Raw genomic sequence first — 22,036 nt, forward strand, 5'->3', positions numbered from 1 at the left:
GGATTAAAAATACTACACTATGTTTTCCCTAAGTTTTCCTTCAAGTAGCTATAGTGTAAAAACTCAAAGCATCATTATTGGAAAAATTTTAAGTGCGTTTGAATTTAAAATTTTTACGAAATAGCGTAACGATAACGATTTATCCTTAAACGATTTTAAATATTTGTTAATATTCAAAAAAGTATAAGTCGTAGATACTTGAAAATTTTACCAGTTATTTAGATTGGCATATAGTTGAACTATTCAATACTCAAAAAAGACATTAAACTAAACATTAGAAATATGATTGATTATTTGCTTCTAAAAAGCAAAAGCTTTTAGATTTTTAAATTTAACTTGAATAATAAAGTTACATTCTTATCATGAATGAGTATTCTATTTAATTCTGATTTATGGTATTAACTGTTAAGATATTTAGGTATATTATATATTAGATTTTCACCACACAAATAAAAAAAAATGTTGATTATCATTTTATATTAAAAATACATTTTTACTACTCTTATTATTTGTCTTAAACGCGTGTTTTTTTTGTTCTAAAAATTACTAAGTATATCTAATGAATAATGTTAAAATTAGTGATATCTTCCAAAACAAATATTTGGATTACTGATTTAGACATTGTATTTGTATTCATGTACCTATACAATGAATAGAATAAAATTATTAAACGGCATAGTTAGCCTATTAAATATTAAGCAACTACAGAATATGTAATTTTTGAGTAGGTACCTATATTTATATTTTTTTTAAATTAAAAAAGTAGATTTTTCTTATAATTGATACGTGCCGAAGTATACGATATCTTTCATTGTGAACTAATAAATAAATAAATAAATAAATAAATAATTGCATATTACTATAAAGAAGACCGAAAAATAAGTTCACTCATATATCACATATGTAGGCGGGTAAGTACGGGTACTGGGTAGCAGTGCAGCTTGTTAATCATAATAACATGGTTGATTGACCATACATTCCCCTGTTTTCGAAAACCAAATTATTTGCAATACTCATAATTTTATAAATTTTATCAATCATTTTTTTTTTTTTTTTTTATTCACTTCACGTACTATACCATATCATAGGCCATAACATATATCTGTAGTCGGTATATTATGTTAGTATTCAATTTATAAAATTAGTATATAATTTTACCAAGCTATGTATAACAAACGTATACATATTTGTATTAGACATGTGTGCACTCCCGGGCAGTGTTTGGTATTTAAAATAATAGTACGAGTATATTTAAAAAAATAATTTAATTTAAACTTTGCTCTTTTAATTAAAATAGAATAAAAAAATAATAAATCCCAGTAAATTTTTATTATTTTATATAGAAAAGAATAAAATGCATCTATCTATTATTTATGTAGATAACATTTTATATTATAAAACTTACAACAAACGCGTAGCTTATTAATATTTATTAATATTAATTATCTCTTATATTATAATAAAAGAACAGGTTATAGGTATGCATCGATATAGGTATAACATCGTTGAAATAATTTATGACCGTGATAGTTTTCTACAAAACATCTTCATTTCCACAACTGCATACAATATAATCATTAAATCGAATAAAAGATTAACCATGCGGACCAATAGCAACGGAGTTCCATACAAACGTGTACCCACTTACCTAATACTGTATAATATTATTTTAATAGCAGTTTACATTGCGCGAGCTACTGCAAACTAACGTTATTTGATCGATTGATGCATATATTATAAAATTACGCGATGAATATCATATCGATAATAAAAAAAAAATGCCAAAAAAATGAATTGACCGAAGAGGAAATCAATTTTTTTGTAAAATGTACAGTGGACGGATGTATAGACCAATGTCAAATCGGTAAAGTAAACTATTAACATTTTTGAAAATATTATTTTTTTTCATAATTTTCAGGTCATTGTAAATTTGTAAAACAATATTTTTGAAAACAAAATTATTTTCATTACTTTATATCTTCATAATCTTTTAAGGTTTTTTTTTTTTTTTTTGAAACGAACATTTTAATTTTATTTTTCGAAGTCAATTATTATTATTTGGAGTAATTTGATGTATTTTAGGGTATTTGGGTATTTTTGCTTTTTAAGATTTAATGTTAAAAATTATGTTGCACGAGAATTTTGAATTTTGAGTTAGTTGTTATTTTTATTTATTATCAAAACTTGTTAAGTTATAAAATTATAAACATGAACGTCAAATTTTGAAAAAAAAAATACAATACAACTATAGGTAGTAGGTCTATAAGTATATTATAATATATCAAACATGAATATCATATAATATGTGGGACTATCTTTTTTTCATCCTGTACAAATGGTGTAAGTTGTTGTAAGTGGTAACATTTTTTGATGCCAAGGTACTATTGACTATGTTATAAAATAATCGTTGAGTATTAATTTACGCAGGAGCGATGTTAATGGCTTTGTATTTAAATGAATTGACTAATGCTGAAATCTCTAATATGACCATGGCCATGGCGAATTCGGGCACAACACTCAAATTTAGACCGTCCGCAATAATTGTGGACAAACACAGCACCGGAGGCGTTGGTGATAAAGTCTCGATACCGCTCGTACCTGCTCTGAGCGCTGTACAAGAAGATTTTATCATACCTATGGTGTCTGGCAGGGGACTCGAATTTACCGGTGGCACTTTAGATAAGCTCGAGAGTATTCCTGGTTAGAACAGTAGTTTAAATATATTAACGTATCCGTTTATTATAGATAAATAATAATAATATATCTTATCACAATAATACTAATAACTATATCGTTTTAGGATTTTCAGCGTTTAGTTTCGACGATCAACAACTGTTGGATATAGGTAATAATTTCGGATGTTTTATCGTTGGCTCAGACGATTTATCACCGGCTGATTCTGTTCTTTACAAAGCTCGAGACGTTACTGCCACTGTCGACAACGCTGGATTAATTATAGGTAAATAATTTAATACCTCTATAAATAAAAAAAAAAATTGTTTGAATAATACATGTTTTTCCCCATTTTACTAGCATCCATCATATCTAAAAAAGCAGCTGCTGGTATTAGATATTTAATACTTGATTTAAAAGTAGGAACAGCAAGTTTTTTCCAATCAATCGACGAAGCTAAAACCTTTGGAAAGCAATTTGTGAGTTATACTAATAGTTTAACATATAATATTATTAACTTATTAGTTGAGTACCTATATTATAAATTAACTATAATTTATACAGTTCATCTTGCAATATTTATTGAAGTATATTTATATATTTAATAGTATATTAATATTAATATAATTTGAATTGTAATAGGTTTTAATAACTTCTGTATTTAAAAGGAATGGAATTGGAAACGATGATTTTATGTCTATCTTATACTAGCTACACAATATATAGGAATTTAGATATTTTAAAATATCGTTTTCAATTTAATGATGCGAAGAACACTTAAAAAACAGATTTTAATTTCTGTCGTAAAGTTTACTTGAGATCGATTTTCCTACATTTTAAATGTTTGCCTCAAATTTGTTAAAAAACGTAATGACAGATTAAAAGTTCTCATTTATCTATTTAACTTTGATGTAGGCGTGTAGCAATAAAGATAAAATCAAAGGGAAAGTCAATTTTAAATAAATTGTTTATTTATGAAAAAGGTTAAGGGGACTGTAGTTGCTGTATAAAAATGTGTAATTTAATATTCAGGCATATCATATTGAAAAAACTTTATAGATTTAAGGTTAGACAGATTTTAATTTTTTAAGCTAATTTCAATTAATTAAAAAGTTTACTATATTTAATTACGGCCATTTTAATATCGTTAGCATGTGTGAGTTAGTCAATAACTTATTTGAAATTTGTAAGACGCTTTTTTTTTTATCACATTTGATTATTGTCTGTTAATGATGTTTGGTAACATAATTTGTTGCTATGATTAACGCATAAATAATACATAATTTTTAATTTTTTTTGTTTTGCAATTAAAATAAATATGTTTATGATTCAATATCTATCCTAACGACGAGAATAATCATTATAATATATTTTTATTGATTTATTCAATCGCTATGTTGGAAACGTTTAAAAACATAATAAGTAAATTACTATTATAATCAAAGGTGGGGCATGTTAATGAAAATAATTAACTCAAATTAAGTTATGTTAAAAGAACATAATATCGGTAAATTAAAGTTATCTCTTAACAATAAAATTAAAATTTAATATGGAGAAAAAATTAACTTGACTCAAATTTCTTTTCTAATTTACTAAATAATTATAAAAAACAATTTTATTGAACTTTTATTATAATGTGTATTGTACAGTGTAAATACCTTTTTACCTTACATGCGGTTATTATTTATTAATTTAAACTATACACATCTCAAATTAATAATTTAACAAATATTTTTTTTTTATTTAATGTAGCAATTGAAGTTCATTTAACATTAAAACAATACAATTTATAATTTTACTAAAAAAGTGTTTAATATCAACTGCAAAAAGCTAAGTTATACTGACTATTTAATGGCTATTGTGTGTGTAACGGGCAGGACAACACATTGAACAAATCACCACTTCAAATCCCTTTTATTGAAATTATAGCAAGATAAAATAAAGATATTACAGTTATTCGAAAGGGAGAAGTAAATACTCATTATTATTTACCTATATTATTAAATTCACTTTTATCTCCTCTATTTGTGTATGTTTTTTAGGGAAATAACTGTTGACGTTGCGGACATTAAATATTTCAATTCTATATTACCTATATGTGTTTATTATACATTTATATAATAAGACGTAATTTATGTAACGTTGTAGGTTCTAGTGGCTAAATTGATGGGTATTGAATGTAGAGTGTTGATGACTAGAATGTCAGCTCCAATCGGTAATTATGTCGGTAATTCTTTGGAAATATTAGAATCTATAAACTGTTTAAAGGGAAAAGGGCCAAGTGATTTACAAACGCTCCTTGAACTAATCGGTATTTATATATATTTTTAAAGAAGATAATTATACTAATGGATTATATTGTTGTAAATAATAATTATTACACTAAATTTAATAGGTGGACATTTATTACAAATGACGCATAAAGTAAGTTCGGTGAATGAAGGTCGTAAGCGGATGGTCGAGTCGTTAACTAACGGAACAGCTTTAGAAAAGTTTAAACAAATGTTAGTCGAATTGAGTGTCAATGAGTCGATAGCACACGAGTTATGTTATGGAAATACAACTGCCGTTTTACCAATGGCCAAGTACAAAATCGAAATAAAGTCTCTAACATCAGGTAAATACAATTGAATATTTTAAATTTGGTAATATATTTTTGTATTGATACGATGAGAGAGATAAGTGTACCTATTTAAATAACGGTTTTGAATATAAAACTAGTAGGCAAAAAAAAAAATAAAAATATTCTATTTTAATATAGTATACCTGCTTTATATTTACCGTTATAGGTTACGTGAATAACATAAATGGTATGACTATTGCTAAAGTTTGTAACAAATTGGGTGCCGGGAGACAGTTTTCTAATCAAGCAATTGATCCAGCGGTTGGCATTCGTTTGCTTGTAAAAAAAGGCAATTATGTGGAAATTGATACTGTTTCTATGATTTTGTATCACAATGAGACTGATTTAAACGAATCATATTTAATTTTATTACAACAATCGATCGAATTGGTGAATGAAATTAAAGAACCGGAAGATATTTTGTTAGGAGTTATTGATTATAGTTTATAATTTTCATGATCATTTTAATTTCAAATGTTGTTTAAGGCCTAATTAATAATTATAATGTGTATATCTATTTTTACGTTTGATTGAAATAATATGAATTATTATTATACATTTTATTTATAGTGTTAACTGTTAAATAATTTATCAATACTTAATCTATAAGATTGTTAAAATATTGAGCTATTAAATGAAATATAAAAAATAAAATTATTTTAATACTCTAGACATTAGGGATCAGTATATAACAGTAACTAACGATAAAAATGTTGTACCGGCAAAGCGCGTATAATTATGTGTTTCATGTGTTAAAAAAAAAAAATTATTATTTATTAATTTTTTTATCAAAAATTACTAAAAAAAAAAGGATCACGATTATTTTAATATTTATATGTTTACCCGTGAACTTATTGTTTTTATAAATGTGATTTTTTCAAAGAAATATAAAAAAAATATATTATCACGGTTTTGTTTTTAGCTAATATATATATATATATACCTCGTATATGTTTTAATTAAATTAAATGGGGTAAAACAATGTAGTACAGCAGAGAGAATTGTAACATTTTGTTATAAGTATAAAATAGTTATAATAGTTAATTCACTTCAAATGCTTATAAAAAAATTCGTACCTTGTATCTATAATATTTTGAAATAGCTACATAATAACAACTTATATGCAAACCTTGTAAATTGTAGCTATTCAATTTTTAAGCAGTTTGATATAGTGAAAATTTTTATCAATGTTTATCAGTATATGTATCTACAAATAGCCTAATTATTTTGAAAATAATCCAAGGTTATTTATTATTGAGTTATACAAAAAATCAAAATCAATTTTGTTAAAATATTGGTTTTACGTACAATTTCCCGTTTTTCCTTGATTTGTATTTGTTAGTTTGAAAAACACTAAGAATATCTTTGATCTCCCAAAGCACCGATTAGACCTAATTATCAACCAGAAACCTTTTTCAAAGTTTAAAATTGAAGAATCTTCACTATTTAAAAAAATAATAACAAACAACAAAAAACAAGTCATTGTTTAATTAATATATTCACCGTTTCGGATATAATGTAATATCAATAATCTGTATATTATGTATCATTATTGTATATTACACCAAAAACTGAGTTAAAATAAATTAGCTTATTTTCATAGAAGTTTGGATATCGAATAATTAAAAAATAAATAAATAGTATGATCCGATATCATAATATATTTACAATTTTAAGTTTGGATATTTAATACATATGCAAATACGATTGCATTATAAGCAATTTTATTCATACATGTTTGGACAAAACACATTGGTACCAAGAAATTTAGTTAGAGGGATAATTTAATATAAAATAAACATGTATTAATTGTAATAAGTAGAATATTTTCAATAGATTTATTTATTTAACAAACAAAGATATATAGATAATTCAAATTTATTAAATATTTAACAACTGTAAAATATAATTATATATAAAAAAAAAAAAACATTATTATAACTATTGCATTGTTTGTCCTTGGAGCGACTTTATGGCTTATAATATATATTATATTATATTATATTTAACATAATATCACATTTTTCCTATATTTTTATTAGCGCAGTAAGTAATAAGCGCTTATAAATTACTACAATTATATAACAATTAACATTTTATTACAGAGGTATTTTAATACTATACAGGTACATTTATACTACGTTAAAATATATTCTATAGATATTGATCCCCATTTTTTCGACTTTGACTAGTTAATTTTTACATTTAAAATTTTGTTTAGAACACTATGCACTACGTGTGCAGATTTAATTTATATCAAATAAATAATAATATAAACTAATAAATAACAAGATTTAATTTTACATATACGTTCCTATGATACACTTAGTTAATATATATGAATATATATACGCACCTATAGTGAATGATTATCTCGAAGACTCCTCAACACTGAGGAGTTAATATATTATAATATAATAGGAAACATTAAATACCAAAATAAGATACTTCAAAATTTTAAAATATTAAATTTTTTTTCAATTTATTATATAATACTTAATATGTAAGAGATCTAATTTAAATAGAAACATTTCCTAAAGCGAACCACAAGAATATATAAAGTACCCTTATACAGTGAATTATTTACTCCATTTTTTATTTGAAAATTAAATTAGATAATCGTTTTTAAATAAAATTCAACTATTGGTGTTAAATAACAATAATAATTCAAGATCTGAGCATTTAAATTTGATTGGTTTTATACCCTACTTAGTACATAGTGGAAGTCCTAAAATTTAAAGTTTTTAAAAATATTTTATATAATTGTTTTTCATGCACTAATAAGATAGCATATCATGACTATGCAATCATTACAATTTAAAATTTATTGAAAAATAATCTAAATTTTATGTGCATATTTATACAACTAATACAATTATATCTACAATTTGTGAGGAATTTGTGCCATAAAATTACATATATCTTTATTAGCTGACAATATGCTATTAAATGATTTGAACAATTTATAGAAATACGTTTTACACCATATAATGGTAAGAACTCAAAAGTAAGTTAGTTAAGTCTTTTAAAGAGTTAGCCCTTCAATTCAAGAAGAAATATCTGAGCTAAGGAAGCACAGATTAAAAGATGTTCAACCCTATACATAGGATAATTCAAAAACTGAAACACCATTTAGATCTGAGTGAGCAGTTGTTCCCTAGGTAATCCTAAAAAATTGTCTTTAGCATAAACAGTACTCTTACAAATATGTATTTTAGGACGGTAATCTTGAGCAGATTGTGCGACAAATATATTAGTTGCTTCTTGTAATTTTCTTGTAGATTGTACTAACCTTATTTCTTCTTTTTCACAACTTAACTAAATTGAAAAAAAAAATTATTGTTACTGCTTTTAAATTTCAGTATCTATACATATTATATTCAATATTTATATTAATTAATCATATTAATACTTATGCGTTTATATATTTTTTTTTCATTAATAATATAATCAATTTATGAATAATACCTTGGACTTAAATGGATTTGAACATCCCAACATTTTCTGTAAAATATGCCTTTTATTTTTGTGTTTCCTTTTACGTAATTCTCGAAGTAAAATCGAGTATTCGCCTTTTAACTGATTTACATGTCTTATTCCGTCATCGTTATAAACGCCTAGTTCTTTAGCCATTTGTAGTTGTAACTGAACATCTTTCATTTTCCCTATAAGCTAATATATATATATATTCTTTAATTATCCTTAATAGCAATAAGGTATATTTTTATTTTGACATTTACCCCTTCAATATCTATTAATGATAAATCTTTAAAATTATTTGATATTAAAAAATTGCTCTTTAAATCCTTTGGTATTCTTCTGTATCTTAATAGCTCGTACATCTGGTCAATTTGACGTTTTATGTTGAGCAATAAAGTTTCACCAAATCCTTCACCAATCGCACTGTCTGCACTAACACTAATAAATATATCATCAGTGTATGTAAATACTGAAACTGAAACGCCAATTGTCTGTTGAGACGGCAGTACAGAGTAAACTGTTTTTAATGGAGATCCTTTGATTATAATTCTTGACCTTGGGCCAGAGACCCAGCTAAACTGTAGACATGCCTTAAAATATAATACATAGGGTTTCAATTTGTATATTTATATAACACATTTAACATTGATAGCATAGTTATAGTTAAGTATTATATTTTTACCAAATTGTCTGTGAGTCCAGATAACAGTGTTCTGGTCCCCGAAGAATGGAGTGGCATTAATAAAGAAACTATTGCTGGCAGTAAGGTTTGATCCGATCGATACATATTTTGCATTGCTTTTTTAGTAAACCACAATCTTGGTATGGCACCTTCAATACCTATTGGTAAACGAATGAGAACTGGTGACGAGTGATCAGTGTTCCCTGTTTGCACAGGGTAAACAATCTAAAAATAAAAAAATATAATTAGTTTAAAATAACAAATTATTGTGTTTAATTGAAAATATATTGCAATACATTCATGTTGTCGAGTTGTCGTAGTCCAATAACTTTCATCATGACATGCAACGATCCGGCAATAGCTGACAAAACCACATAACTATTTGGAGTTTTAGTCACTTGATTAATTCGGTTTACTTTAGATAGAGTACCTTGAAAACAAGACCAACTTATGTTATAATTTAACGATAGCGGATCAGGAGTCACTATGTTATTATCGTCGATCGGGGTAATCATTTTCCATAATATTTCTGCAGGTCCAGTCATTATAGTTCTTGCTACACTTGTCCAATATCGAATTTTTGTTGGATTCTGAAAGACCATTACTTATATTTTAATCTCTGTTGTTAAATTACTAAAGTTATTAGGTAAGTTAAGTTTTTATACTTCTGAAGTATGGTAGTATGGTTTTGTATCTGATAAACAAGTGCACAATAATTTAGCCAAAGAAATCCAATCTGATAAACACCGGTGAGCAAGAAATACCATCACTGCATCCCGTTTTCCCGGCATCACTTCATCACGTTGAGACAACAAATGCAATTCCCAAGGTGGTTTGTCTATTGATAAACCTCCAGAAACTAATTCCCCAATATATTTCTAAAAATTGCATATTACAATTTTAAAAAATTATATACATACATTCATATAGAAGATATTTTTAACATGAAAAGGGAACATTGTTGTTTAGAAAATATGTAATTTAAATTATGCTTTTTTAAAGACTTTTGAAAAACCAATCATAAGTAAATTGTAAATAATATAACCAATAAATTATATATAAATCGTGTTTTGCAGCTCAAAAAACAATTAACATAAATTATAGGTGATAAGTATTATAATGACCTATATGTATTGATAAATTATTAACATATTGAAATATATATTACTTGAAGCTCATGTTTTTCCATTGTGTTTTCACACGATTTGAACACGTGTTGGTTAATATCGAATGAATTACGATCAGACATCCAATAATACGAATTCCCAAATAGATTTGTCAGGATTACAGGTTTTTCAGTTAATCGTGGACACTGTGGTAATACTTTTTTCACGACGAGTTGTTGTAAAAATTGTAATTCCATTTCGTTGTCAAGAATGAAAATTGCAAACACGGTAGAATGACGCCAAGAACCACCCAACCAACGAATTTCATTGTTTGTCATTACGTTTCCTAAAACTAGTAATAAGAAATTACACATTTCAAAAAGTTTAATTATACAGGTTATACATTAGTTTTATCATAATAATATAATGATAAATATAAATTTATTCAAATTTACAAATAATAATTAAAAAATGAGCTAAATTCGATTTATGCAAGCAGCTAATGATGAAGGATGATTATTTATTTTATAATTGTTAAATCTGATTAATTTTAAGTCTGAATAGAGAGATGAATATACTAATTTTACAATGCTGTATGTGTTTTTATTATTTGTCATCACCTTTAAAAGCAGTAAAAATGTCCAGAACTTTCCAAAGTAATAGGTAAACCAAAAAAAATAATAAAGAAAACAGAAATTTTTACGAAAACTCAGTTTTTGACAAAATTGATTTGGTTTATTTTATGTACCTAACTTAAAAAAAATAGCCACAGATACTTAAAAATATCATTATATGTTCCAAATTTTTATGCTAACCACTTTTTGTATATAATATAATTTTCAAAATATTTTGAGTTATTTTTAAACACTTAAAATTTTCTATTTTTTAAGTTTTATTTCTGTAAATATTTCTAAAAATTTTCAATCAATCGAAAAGTATTAAAATCCAATACAAAATCCCTCTCATATTGTTCTTATAGCTATATGAAAATATTTAAAATACATAATCATAAATTATTTTGACTAAAATTAATTTAACTTATTATATTATTAACAGTTAAATAAATACCTAATACCCTATGGCCTATAGCAATATCAAAAACATAACATGAAATAAAATTAGTGATTTAGGCTGAAAACCGTTTCTAATGGTAATATATTATTGAATCCAATTTTAATATATCCATCACAATGATCCAATCGACACCAACTATTCGCCATAATAACACCCAATCGCTTAACTTTTAAAATTCTAAGCAGTGTGTGATGTATGATGATTTTATAATAAATTATGTATTTTTTTACATGTATACGCGTTAAGTTGCCAAAAAATATTATTTTATTTTCTACTATGAGATGAGAGTAGATTTGGATATAAAATTAGATCTAATTTGTACTTAAGAGAAATTTTTGGTAGGTATTTTACAAAAAAAAAAAAAAAGAACAAACTGTACATGAAATTTTCAACAAATGTTAGCATTTCCTTCACATTATATAATTTTCAAAATATCCTTACTATTTTAAGTTTTTTTCTTACGTTTAAGACTTCTATTTAATTTTTTTAGTTTTATTTCTGTAATTGTTGTTGAAAATTTTTTCGCTTAGTCAAGAAGTGTAAAATTTAATATAATATCCCACATAAGTTGTTCTTATAAACACGTAAAATACTTTAAAAATATTTAAAATACATAAATAGGCATTTAAAGTTAAACGTTGACAAAATTCGTTGAGATTACTAAAATTTGTAAATTGCTATGAAGTTAAAAAATATATATAATGCTTAATTTGTATTGTGGAGATTTGAAAAATTAACAAAACATTCCTTATAAGTATTTCATATTTAAATCGAAAAATCTAAAAAAATGTATGAGTACAGTTTTATTTATAGACATTTAAGTTCAAATTTGAACGAAATTACATATTTAAACTATAAATAACGATATTTATATTTTAAAAACATTGTTTGTAGAAATATACAACTTTTACATACCTATATCTATATCATATATATTAAATATACATAATGATATTTTCAAATTCAATGTTTCGGAAAAAATTAATTCAACCTATTAAATTACTAATAGATAAAAAAAATACTTGGTGATATACTGATATAGACTGATAGATCATCACCATTTTCGCCTAGAATCGTTTTTTTTTTCAATTAAAGTATCATTAAATTCAAATTTAACACATCTAGATGTATGTTAAAAGATTATTTATTATTTAATCGTTCTGTGATATAATTCATTTTATTCATTCACATTGCTTTACTGTATAATGTATACATTTATATTATAAAAATACTAAAATACTATATGTATCAATAAATATCTTAATTTCACTAAATTAAGATTTAAAATAACCATAGATAGATACAATATTATTATGGGTATAATCCATTATTTTTAAAAAGATATTTTCACATTATTTATACTAAAATATATATTAACAACAATTAAAAATTCTTAAAATTAAATAAAATATATTAAAATTTAAAAACAAAATTCTAATACATATAGTAGATATTTTGTACAAATTACTTGTTCCAAGTTATAAGTATTAAATAATTTATAATCTATATTACAGTGTTTCTCAACTTTTGTGTTATAGCAATTGGTGATACACTATTAAAATATTTCATACTTAATAACTAGAGCGCGGATTTCTATGCAATTGCATATTTTTTTCCTTTTAATATTTTTGGATTTTTGTCAGTTATCTCCACGAATCATCATAATTTGAAGCTAATGGTGAAATCTTTTTTTGCATATTTCTGCATATTTAAAGGTTATTGCATATTTTTGCATATTTTGGCAAAATTCAAAATTTATTGCATATTGAAGCGAAAATTTAAAAAAATTTAAAAAAGTGTATAAGATAATATTTTGACAAGTAGAATGATTTAACATTTATATCTACTCATTTGGCATTTTTAGTGATAGTCATAAAAAAAACTGAAAACTCGAAATATAACTTTACATCTAAGCTTTTCAATAATTGACGAAACGAAAGAAAAAATGCATTCTATTTCTGGATCGAAAGGTGTAACACTTACAACAAAATTAAACGAGCTTTCCAATAAAAATGAAGGTCTGAAAATTCTACGGAAAATTAATTCAGTGTTATTAGGCGAAAACGTTCAGCTCAAAGAACTTTATCAAGATCCGATAATACTAAGTTGCTTCAAATATGCCCCAATAACTTCGGTTGACGTCGAACGTTCGTTCTCAGTCTTTAAAAATATGTAAACCGATAAACAATACAGCTTCACAGAAGAAAAACTTGAAATGCATATGATTATTCATTTTAATAATAAATACAATTTTAAAAATAAATTAAGTTTAGAAAATTCCCTAAATTTTTTATTATTAAGTATTTAAGTAATTAATTATTATAAGTTTTATTGTAAATTTTAAATAAATAAAAAATTCTTGCATATTTTCATAATTTTGACTGCATATTTTCATGATTTTTACTGCATATTATATGGCATATTTCGATACTTTTAAGTGCATAAAAATCCGCGCTTTATTAATAACACATAATAAACAAATAACACTAATGGATAATATTTAATTTTAATTGGTAAATATGTTGATGATCAAAAATGTTTGAATATTTTGTGTCATTTAATATATTAATAATATACTTTGTTACACATTTTGACTTATTCAACGATAAATTGGTTGAGAAACACTGATCTATAGTATACATGTATATGGCACATACCTCCTAGACAAGCAATTCTATGAGCCAAAGACACGATCCATTTGAACACAAGAGTGATTGGTATGATAAGGAATAATAATATAACTATTGGAAAGCTGATAGCGAAATTGATAGTTTTCATAAAACTTGCAGTAATCAGTCTCCATATTTTAGAATATCTTTTAAACGATATTCTTATAGGACTTTGTTTCTGTCTACTACCGCGTCGTAATTGATAGTACATGTGGGTAGTAAATCAAACTTCCCTGAAAATTATGATTTAAATAAAAAAATATTAATAAAAGGTATATAATAAAAGAGGACCTACACACAAAAAATAAGATTTAATTAATAATTTTAATGTATTTTATTGATTATTTGTGCATAGAATATTGTTTTGTTACAAATAATAATATTATACAATTTTATTATTATGGACCAATAAGTGCAGTAATAATTGTGTAAATACGCACTTTAACAACATAGAGATAGTTTTCTATGTTCATAGATCTCTATTAAATTTATAAATGTTATAAATAGATATAAATTTATTTCAATAATATAATTATCAAAACACGAGAATAATATGATAAATTAAATGTTTTACATGCTAATTTCTTATGTTATTTTTGAAGAATTACTTTTATAAATTGAATAAAATATTCTACGTACCCACGTATATACAGAATTGATTGTTATCAATATCCGTATATTTATTTATACACGTGACTATACTAGCACACTACAAATTACTTTAAATAATATATATTATAAGAAGCCTTTCGCAAGGTGAAAAGTTAACGTTGTCCGGTAAGTGGTAGCTTTTAAAATATATTATAATCAATTATGATATTTTATGTTATTATAATGGTATATGATATACGTATAATTATTATTATATATATGTTTTATCATAATTATACATAAATACATTACTCCAGTGATAAAACTCTAAGTAGGTATACACACGCAACAGTAAACGAATTAATTATAGGTATAATTGATTGTAATAAACTTTTATAAATATTAAATCATATTCTGATACTTATTAAATGAATGAACAAATAACTTTGTAATTCTATAGGTAGTACCTAAACACATATAGGAAATAGATTAGTTTTATTTATTAATTTTTTTTATAGATATTTAGGTACTTATAAATTAATAATATTATTATCATAAATGATAGGTAATTCTAAATTTTAACAAGTGTCCTATGATGCGGACGGCTGTACTGTCTACAAAAAAAATTAAGATAACTAAACATCATAGTTTGAAAGTATGTTGTAGTATTTAATTATAATTAATGGCAATAATATTTAATATGCAAATGTTGAAAAATAATCTATTATTTATAACTACTAAGCACTAAAGTGTTTATTTTATAGTTTAAATATTATGGCCGATATGGGATGAGTTATTAACGCGGCATATGTATACTATTTCTTACAGAATTCAGTTACACTACTTTCCTGTTTCTTAAATTCTTATAAATCAAACATTTTCCATAAAATATTAATAAATCAAAAAATAGAACACACACAAGAAAATTATTTGTTTTAATTTATGAAATAAAATTTAATGTATAGGTTGCCATATAAAATAGAAGTATGAAAAAAAAAACTTTATGTTGATTTTATAAAATAATATAAGCGTACCTACTACATAAGTACTAGGTACATTAAAATAATTCGTACACGAAAAAGAAATCTGATAATATTATATGAGCGTCCTCCATATAACAAATTAGGGCCTGTCTATAGGTAAGTATTATTGCAGATATCAGCATTAATTAATATAAATGTTTAAATAAAATCAAGAAACTTTTACAATTTACTTCGTAAGTATAATATTTTAGGTTTATAGCTACCTATTTAATCATATTCATGAAGAGATAAATTAATGATAAACAATTTAAGACAAAATATTTTAATACCTATATAGTTTTTACAATCAGGGGGTTGATTTAGATAATACAATTATTATGGAACACAATCGACTATAACAATAAATTTACTAATTTTTTTTAAAACATTTTTATTTTATTTACCAACTATACTGATTGCTAGGTGTTACGAAAAGGTAATTATTTAAATAATTGTTTAACGGCCTACATAATTTGAACATCATGGTGTATTAAATTAATATTACATTCATTTAAGTTTTATTGATTTAGACTTTGGCCTAAATATTAGATTAATAGTATCTTTGCATTTCATATTATTTTGTTTCGGATTCTTGAACTGTGATAATATTATGTTTATAAATAATTTAAAAACAATACCTACCAAAATTTATTATTTTTTGAATATAAAAACTTTGCGACGCCCGGGATTATAATATTATCTAATAAGGGACCCATCAACCAAAATATGCATTATATATACGTACTAAACAAACTTAAAGGTTTTTGATTAAAATAATAAAATGACAGCAATTTATTGTTGTGGCACAGATACTACAAAAATCTATAAAAAAAACATTTTGTCAAGCTGCATTACTAAAATTGTTTTTATTAAATTCGGTCAATAAGTCCATTTAAATCAATAATTATTATCATAATAGTGTATGAATTTTCTCGTTTAAAATCTGCTGTTTTGTTATCAAAAATAATTTATGTTTCAATATAATTTTAACTATAATTGTTACAAGTGTACTTAAAGTTTGGTTAATTATTACGGAAAATAATGTTACCTAACGATCAACGCGAAATTCATTTTCGGTACCTAAACAAACATTCCAACTATAATAAGTATCTATATAATAATAATAATAATAATAATAATTTAATAAACTTTCAACTATCATGATTTTGTCATGTGTATAGTGTATACATAATAATAAGAATATTATATAGGTTGCAAATATGTAAATACGATATTACATTTAAATAACATAATTATGGTTGAAATATTGTGCTACGGTTGCCGACGGGTGATACACGCTGATACTGCGTGACCTATAAAATCTATGCTGCAGAAGGGGTGGCTTTTTCGAGGAATTGCGTTCAAGGCAACCCCCGGTCAGCAGCCGATCGTTCTTCCCGCAGTCCCGCGAGCTATTTTATAATAATATTTTTTTAATGCGTCCGGGACAATACTTAAGGGACCGTATAATTATAAATATCAGAATATATGCGCACTTATTATCAAAAAATTCCTTGTGTATTTCAACAATATAAAATACATATTGTTTTATCATTATAAATATGCTGCATATGTTATATAAATTGCATACGCCGTATATTGTTCCGTACCAATTATGGCCTTTAATAATGGGCGCATAAACATTATTATTGTATAGTGTAAATGCGTGTAAATAAAAGTGATAACTACTGAATTCTGCATATTATTATAAAATCTTATGTATGTATTATTCAGATATTTCTATATTTTGAAGAATTTTCATTTATTGTTATATGTTATTTACACGCATCCTGAGCGCATGCACAATAAACACACATACCTACACGTTTAAATATACATTTATTTTTACGGGTTTGTGTATTACTGTTCTACTCGTAGAAAAATAACTATTACATTTTTGTAAGAGTTTTACTCCCTGCCTACAGCAATAGCGAACAGTTTAATGTAGGGTAAGATTTTTACGAACAACGATTCAACGCATGTAGAATATTATTCGTAAACAAACAGCAAATAACCTTTGCCGAGGATTCGTACGAATAGTGTGTTATTGATATATATTTTGGTAAATCAAATAATAGGGTATTAAATTTATTAATATTAAATTGGTTTTTCAACTTTTTACCGAGATATTCACAAACCATTAAGCGCGCGAGATTAAATTTTTTTTAAGACTTGAAATGACTACCTTTACCACAAAAAAATAAAATAGGTCGTGTTTGTGTTTAACATTTCAACTCAATTGGTATTTCGAAGCAAAACGTAAATACATTTTTATTATTATCATCATTTTTTTTTTTTTAAGTATTGAAATGTGTTATAACATAATGATTGATGTAGGTATAGGTATACTTAATATTATATACTGCAGTAAAAATATAGTTTATCCGTAGACATACGAAATGGGTACGAATAAAACGTGGGATTTTTGATAGATGAATACGATATAATCAACGATACGGTATTACACAACATATAATTTACTATACTTTATATAAAATATATATTAATACGCTTTGGTATGTGGTACAAATATTATTTTTCCGATAAAACATTTAGTATAGAGAATATATTTTTCATACATATGCGCTACCGATAGCGTGCAATAAAGTAATTCGATAATCAAATGCAATATTGTGTCGCAAATTGAAACGCGTAGTTTTTTCGATTTTTTTTTTCGTTTTTTATCGATTAAACAAACATAAAATCTACAGCCTACAATGCAAACAAGACAACTCTTGTGTACTACTAGAAAAAAACAAATTTACAAAGTTTACAAAATCATAGTTATTTTTTTAACTTAATTTAATTTTATAAAACACACACGAATGCGCGTACTATTACGTTATTTGTGAAGGATTTAAAAATATTTTATAGCATTTCTATATAGCAGAAACTAGTGAGTTTTAATAATCATTTAAGTAAGTATCGGGTAAATGGTTCGAATATATAATATAAAGCTTTTGTGAGAAAAGAAAAAAAAGAAAATTATATCATTAATCTTAATTATTTAGTACCTATCAATGTTGCGTACACTTGTTCAAGCACGGGTAATTATACAGAGTATTTGGAGAATCAAATCACTCAGAACTATTTTTTTTTTTTTTGAAAATGTTTATTTGTTTAAGAAAAAAATTAAATGAGTAGTTTCTGAATTATTAAACTTTGTGTACTATATATATTTTTTATACATAAAATTTACCTACAAGATATAGTCTAGTATATTTATTACAGTCAGATAGTTTTTAAAAATATTATAAAATCATATTATACATTAATACTACCTAAAATAGTATGTTTCAATTACTATAATTTTCACATAATCACTACTTTCGCTGGGTTCTACAGATATAAACCTATTATAACGAGCTTTTTTTCTTAATGCCTACATAAAACTTAATAATTCTATAGAAATTCACATAATTTTTAATTAAAATATGTCAACATTTTTAAAAATCTTCGTCTGCCTTACAATGTATGTGGTTCTAATTTGTAAAAAAATTAATATTGTTACAAAGCATACAAATACTAAATATTTTATGTACGGTATTTAATTAACCATAAACTTAATACTTCCAAAATCAGAATAATTTAAATAAATAGATAATATATGAGGGGCTTGATGAATTGCTCTGTATGACGAACTTTCATATGATAATAATTAAATATTAATACGTCACGCTAAAAATTTTCTAATGACTAAAACTGATTTTAAAATAAATTTTTATAATTTGTAAACATATTATTCGCCGATCGTATGATGAACATATGTATATATATATATATTATATATAATAGAAGGAGACTCGTATAATAGATTAGGTACCGGTGAGAGGCAATGCTGAAACGAGATCAATATTACTGGGCCAGACGGCTGTACATGACCCACAAAGGCAGTCCGTCGCTGCAGCGAGTTAATTAATACATAGCTTTTACTAATGGATGTTTTAAATATATATATTTTTTTTTAAATTTTTTTTTTATCTTTCAAAACTATTATTTAATATAAGCATTTATATAATATGTGTGTGTATAAGTGAGGGGGTAAATATTTTATATATTTCTATATTATTATTGATTGTTGTTATTATTTTCATTTAACGCGGTCGGCACAAAATTAAAAAGCTTATTCTATATTTATTATATTTAATAAAAAATAAATACAAATGAAATCAAACCGATTTTTTTTTTTTAAATAGATAACTACTACCTCTATGTATATACATTTATATTGTATTAAAATACACTCGAAATCCATTACTAGTAAGTAATAACTATTAACTATAATATGTATATAATTATGCATACATTTATTAGGAATCCAATATATATATAGTATCGTATATACATGTTTGCGTTTTTCTGTATGTTTAAGTGTATAATTGTAATATTGTGTGTAGGTTTGTATATATTTACTTAAAAATCACAGCGTGTTTAAACGTTCCAATGGTAATATATAACGATAAAAATTTACCTAAACTCTGTGTAATGGGTTTGAAAATGAATAAAATAATAAATATATTTTGGTATAGACGATATGTTTTGTTTGACGTAATAACGTAAACATACCTATTATACAATAATATACACATAACACACGCATATAATATTTAATATAATATATTACCATTAATTTCTATTATAATTATATTATATCAATAATTATCAAATACCTAACTAATAATTGGGTGGGTAGTAGGTAAATGTATTTGTTTCATAAATACAAAATATATAGGTGTATATTATTAAGATGTAAGATTTGACTAAAGTGCCTATACAGTTTACACATTATATTATGTTCTAAACAATACACACATAATAAATTACAGTAAATATACGAGCGTATATTTCAACAAGACGCCAATTAAATTCCTATTCTGAATAATTAGGTATATCTAATTATAGCGTTTTATGCGATTACACGTGTGATGATCTGACCTTTAATGAATTATCCCGCAACATTTAAACACTATAGCAGTAATATACATAATGTACATTGTATATATTATATATGTATTACATAATAAATCATACTCTCGTCTTGTTAATTGTAGCCTGTAAGGTATATTTAAATATTTATATTTTTACTACACGTAACAAACAGATAATAATTTATAAATATTTTTAATAAAAAAATTAAGCATCTATACATCTAATAATATGACACCGAATAATATGTAAATACTTAACATAATATTAATTATTCTGAGTACTTAATCTTATCATAATCAAACGTCTCCAAAGAGTCTAATAATCACACGAAACTCGAGCGTTATTTTATTAGATGATAAATACAAAATACTTATATACCAATTGTAAAAACTTCAAAAATTTACAACATTTTGATATCTACTTATTAAAATTTACAAGTCAAAACTATTTATTATAGTTTAATCCTGGGCAATACTTTATTGTTATACAATACTCATACATAGTCACACTCGTTTAGCCATGTAGGTATAGTTACTAATTATTTTGATTCGTCTAGAAGATATGATATATTTAAATGCAAAATCTTCTAAAAACAACATATTTTACTATATCATATGAGATGAGAATATTATATCGGATATTTTCCCGCGAAAACCTATAAGTATATTATATCAAATAATATACGTATATACGGAAATACAATTCAAATCGTATGCATACAATCGCTACACTAGGACAGTTTAACACATAAATAATATATACATATTATATATAAATTAATAATAAAATAAAATTGATTTAACTGAAGATGAAAAACGTGGTGTAATATTACCTGCATGTGTGTGTGGCGCGTGCGAACAGCGCAGTTGAACTTTCGCGGTAGCCGACAACAGAACGCGTACTACTGCCTCGGCGCGTTTGAACTTTAATTATGGCCTGCACACGCAACGCGCACAGCGTGTACCAAACGCGGTGACAAAACAAACAACGAAAAATCAGTTTGGGTAGCCTTTAAATTCGAAGTGCCGTCACTCCAGGATGAATGATGGTTTTCTACTTTCGAGTCATTCGAATAAATATTATCATTTACGATATTATTATATCGTACGTGCACATACATTATGTAGTATATAATATATAGGCACAGAAGAATGATAGAAAATTTCGATTTGAAATTAAAATAATAA

General features: G+C 24.8%; 2 protein-coding genes across 3 annotated transcripts; one reads left to right on the forward strand and one right to left on the reverse strand.

Annotated features, from left to right (window-relative positions):
- Positions 1 to 1,508: 1,508 nt before the first annotated feature.
- Positions 1,509 to 5,802, forward strand: LOC112603063 (thymidine phosphorylase-like). The gene is made up of 7 exons (XM_025351467.1): positions 1,509 to 1,864; positions 2,428 to 2,700; positions 2,801 to 2,959; positions 3,034 to 3,152; positions 4,822 to 4,984; positions 5,069 to 5,290; positions 5,463 to 5,802. Exons 1-7 carry the CDS (start codon positions 1,750 to 1,752, stop codon positions 5,744 to 5,746), a joined length of 1,335 nt encoding a protein of 444 aa, XP_025207252.1. The 5' UTR covers positions 1,509 to 1,749; the 3' UTR covers positions 5,747 to 5,802.
- Positions 5,803 to 8,049: 2,247 nt separating this feature from the next.
- LOC112602995 lies at positions 8,050 to 21,765 on the reverse strand. 2 transcript variants are annotated; one of them, XM_025351392.1, is made up of 9 exons: positions 21,682 to 21,765; positions 14,296 to 14,540; positions 10,627 to 10,916; positions 10,124 to 10,336; positions 9,755 to 10,048; positions 9,459 to 9,683; positions 9,037 to 9,366; positions 8,765 to 8,968; positions 8,429 to 8,614 (listed from the first exon to the last, which is right to left on the reverse strand). In XM_025351392.1, exons 2-9 carry the CDS (start codon positions 14,516 to 14,518, stop codon positions 8,429 to 8,431), a joined length of 1,965 nt encoding a protein of 654 aa, XP_025207177.1. In that variant the 5' UTR covers positions 14,519 to 14,540; positions 21,682 to 21,765. The 2 variants fall into 2 exon arrangements, with proteins under 2 accessions (XP_025207182.1, XP_025207177.1); XM_025351397.1 differs by lacking the exon at positions 21,682 to 21,765 and having other exon boundaries at positions 8,050 to 8,614; positions 14,296 to 14,518.
- Positions 21,766 to 22,036: the final 271 nt, after the last annotated feature.

The sequence above is a fragment of the Melanaphis sacchari genome, unplaced genomic scaffold (genome assembly GCF_002803265.2).
Source record: "Melanaphis sacchari strain LSU unplaced genomic scaffold, SCAv2.0 Contig105_pilon_pilon, whole genome shotgun sequence".
In the NCBI taxonomy this organism is placed as follows: Eukaryota; Metazoa; Arthropoda; class Insecta; order Hemiptera; family Aphididae; genus Melanaphis; species Melanaphis sacchari.

What these genes read in the sequence shown, in the direction of transcription:
- LOC112603063 (XM_025351467.1), top strand. Translation starts at nt 1,750, where the DNA reads ATGAATATCATATCGATAATAAAAAAAAAATGCCAAAAAAATGAATTG. An exon ending in AAACCTTTGGAAAGCAATTT is followed by an intron (nt 3,153 to 4,821) that starts GTGAGTTATACT and finishes GTAACGTTGTAG; the next exon opens with GTTCTAGTGGCTAAATTGAT. An exon ending in AACGCTCCTTGAACTAATCG is followed by an intron (nt 4,985 to 5,068) that starts GTATTTATATAT and finishes TAAATTTAATAG; the next exon opens with GTGGACATTTATTACAAATG.
- LOC112602995 (XM_025351397.1), bottom strand. Translation starts at nt 14,518, where the DNA reads ATGTACTATCAATTACGACGCGGTAGTAGACAGAAACAAAGTCCTATA. An exon ending in TAGAATTGCTTGTCTAGGAG is followed by an intron (nt 10,917 to 14,295) that starts GTATGTGCCATA and finishes TCTTATTACTAG; the next exon opens with TTTTAGGAAACGTAATGACA. An exon ending in GACAACTCGACAACATGAAT is followed by an intron (nt 9,684 to 9,754) that starts GTATTGCAATAT and finishes TTTTATTTTTAG; the next exon opens with ATTGTTTACCCTGTGCAAAC.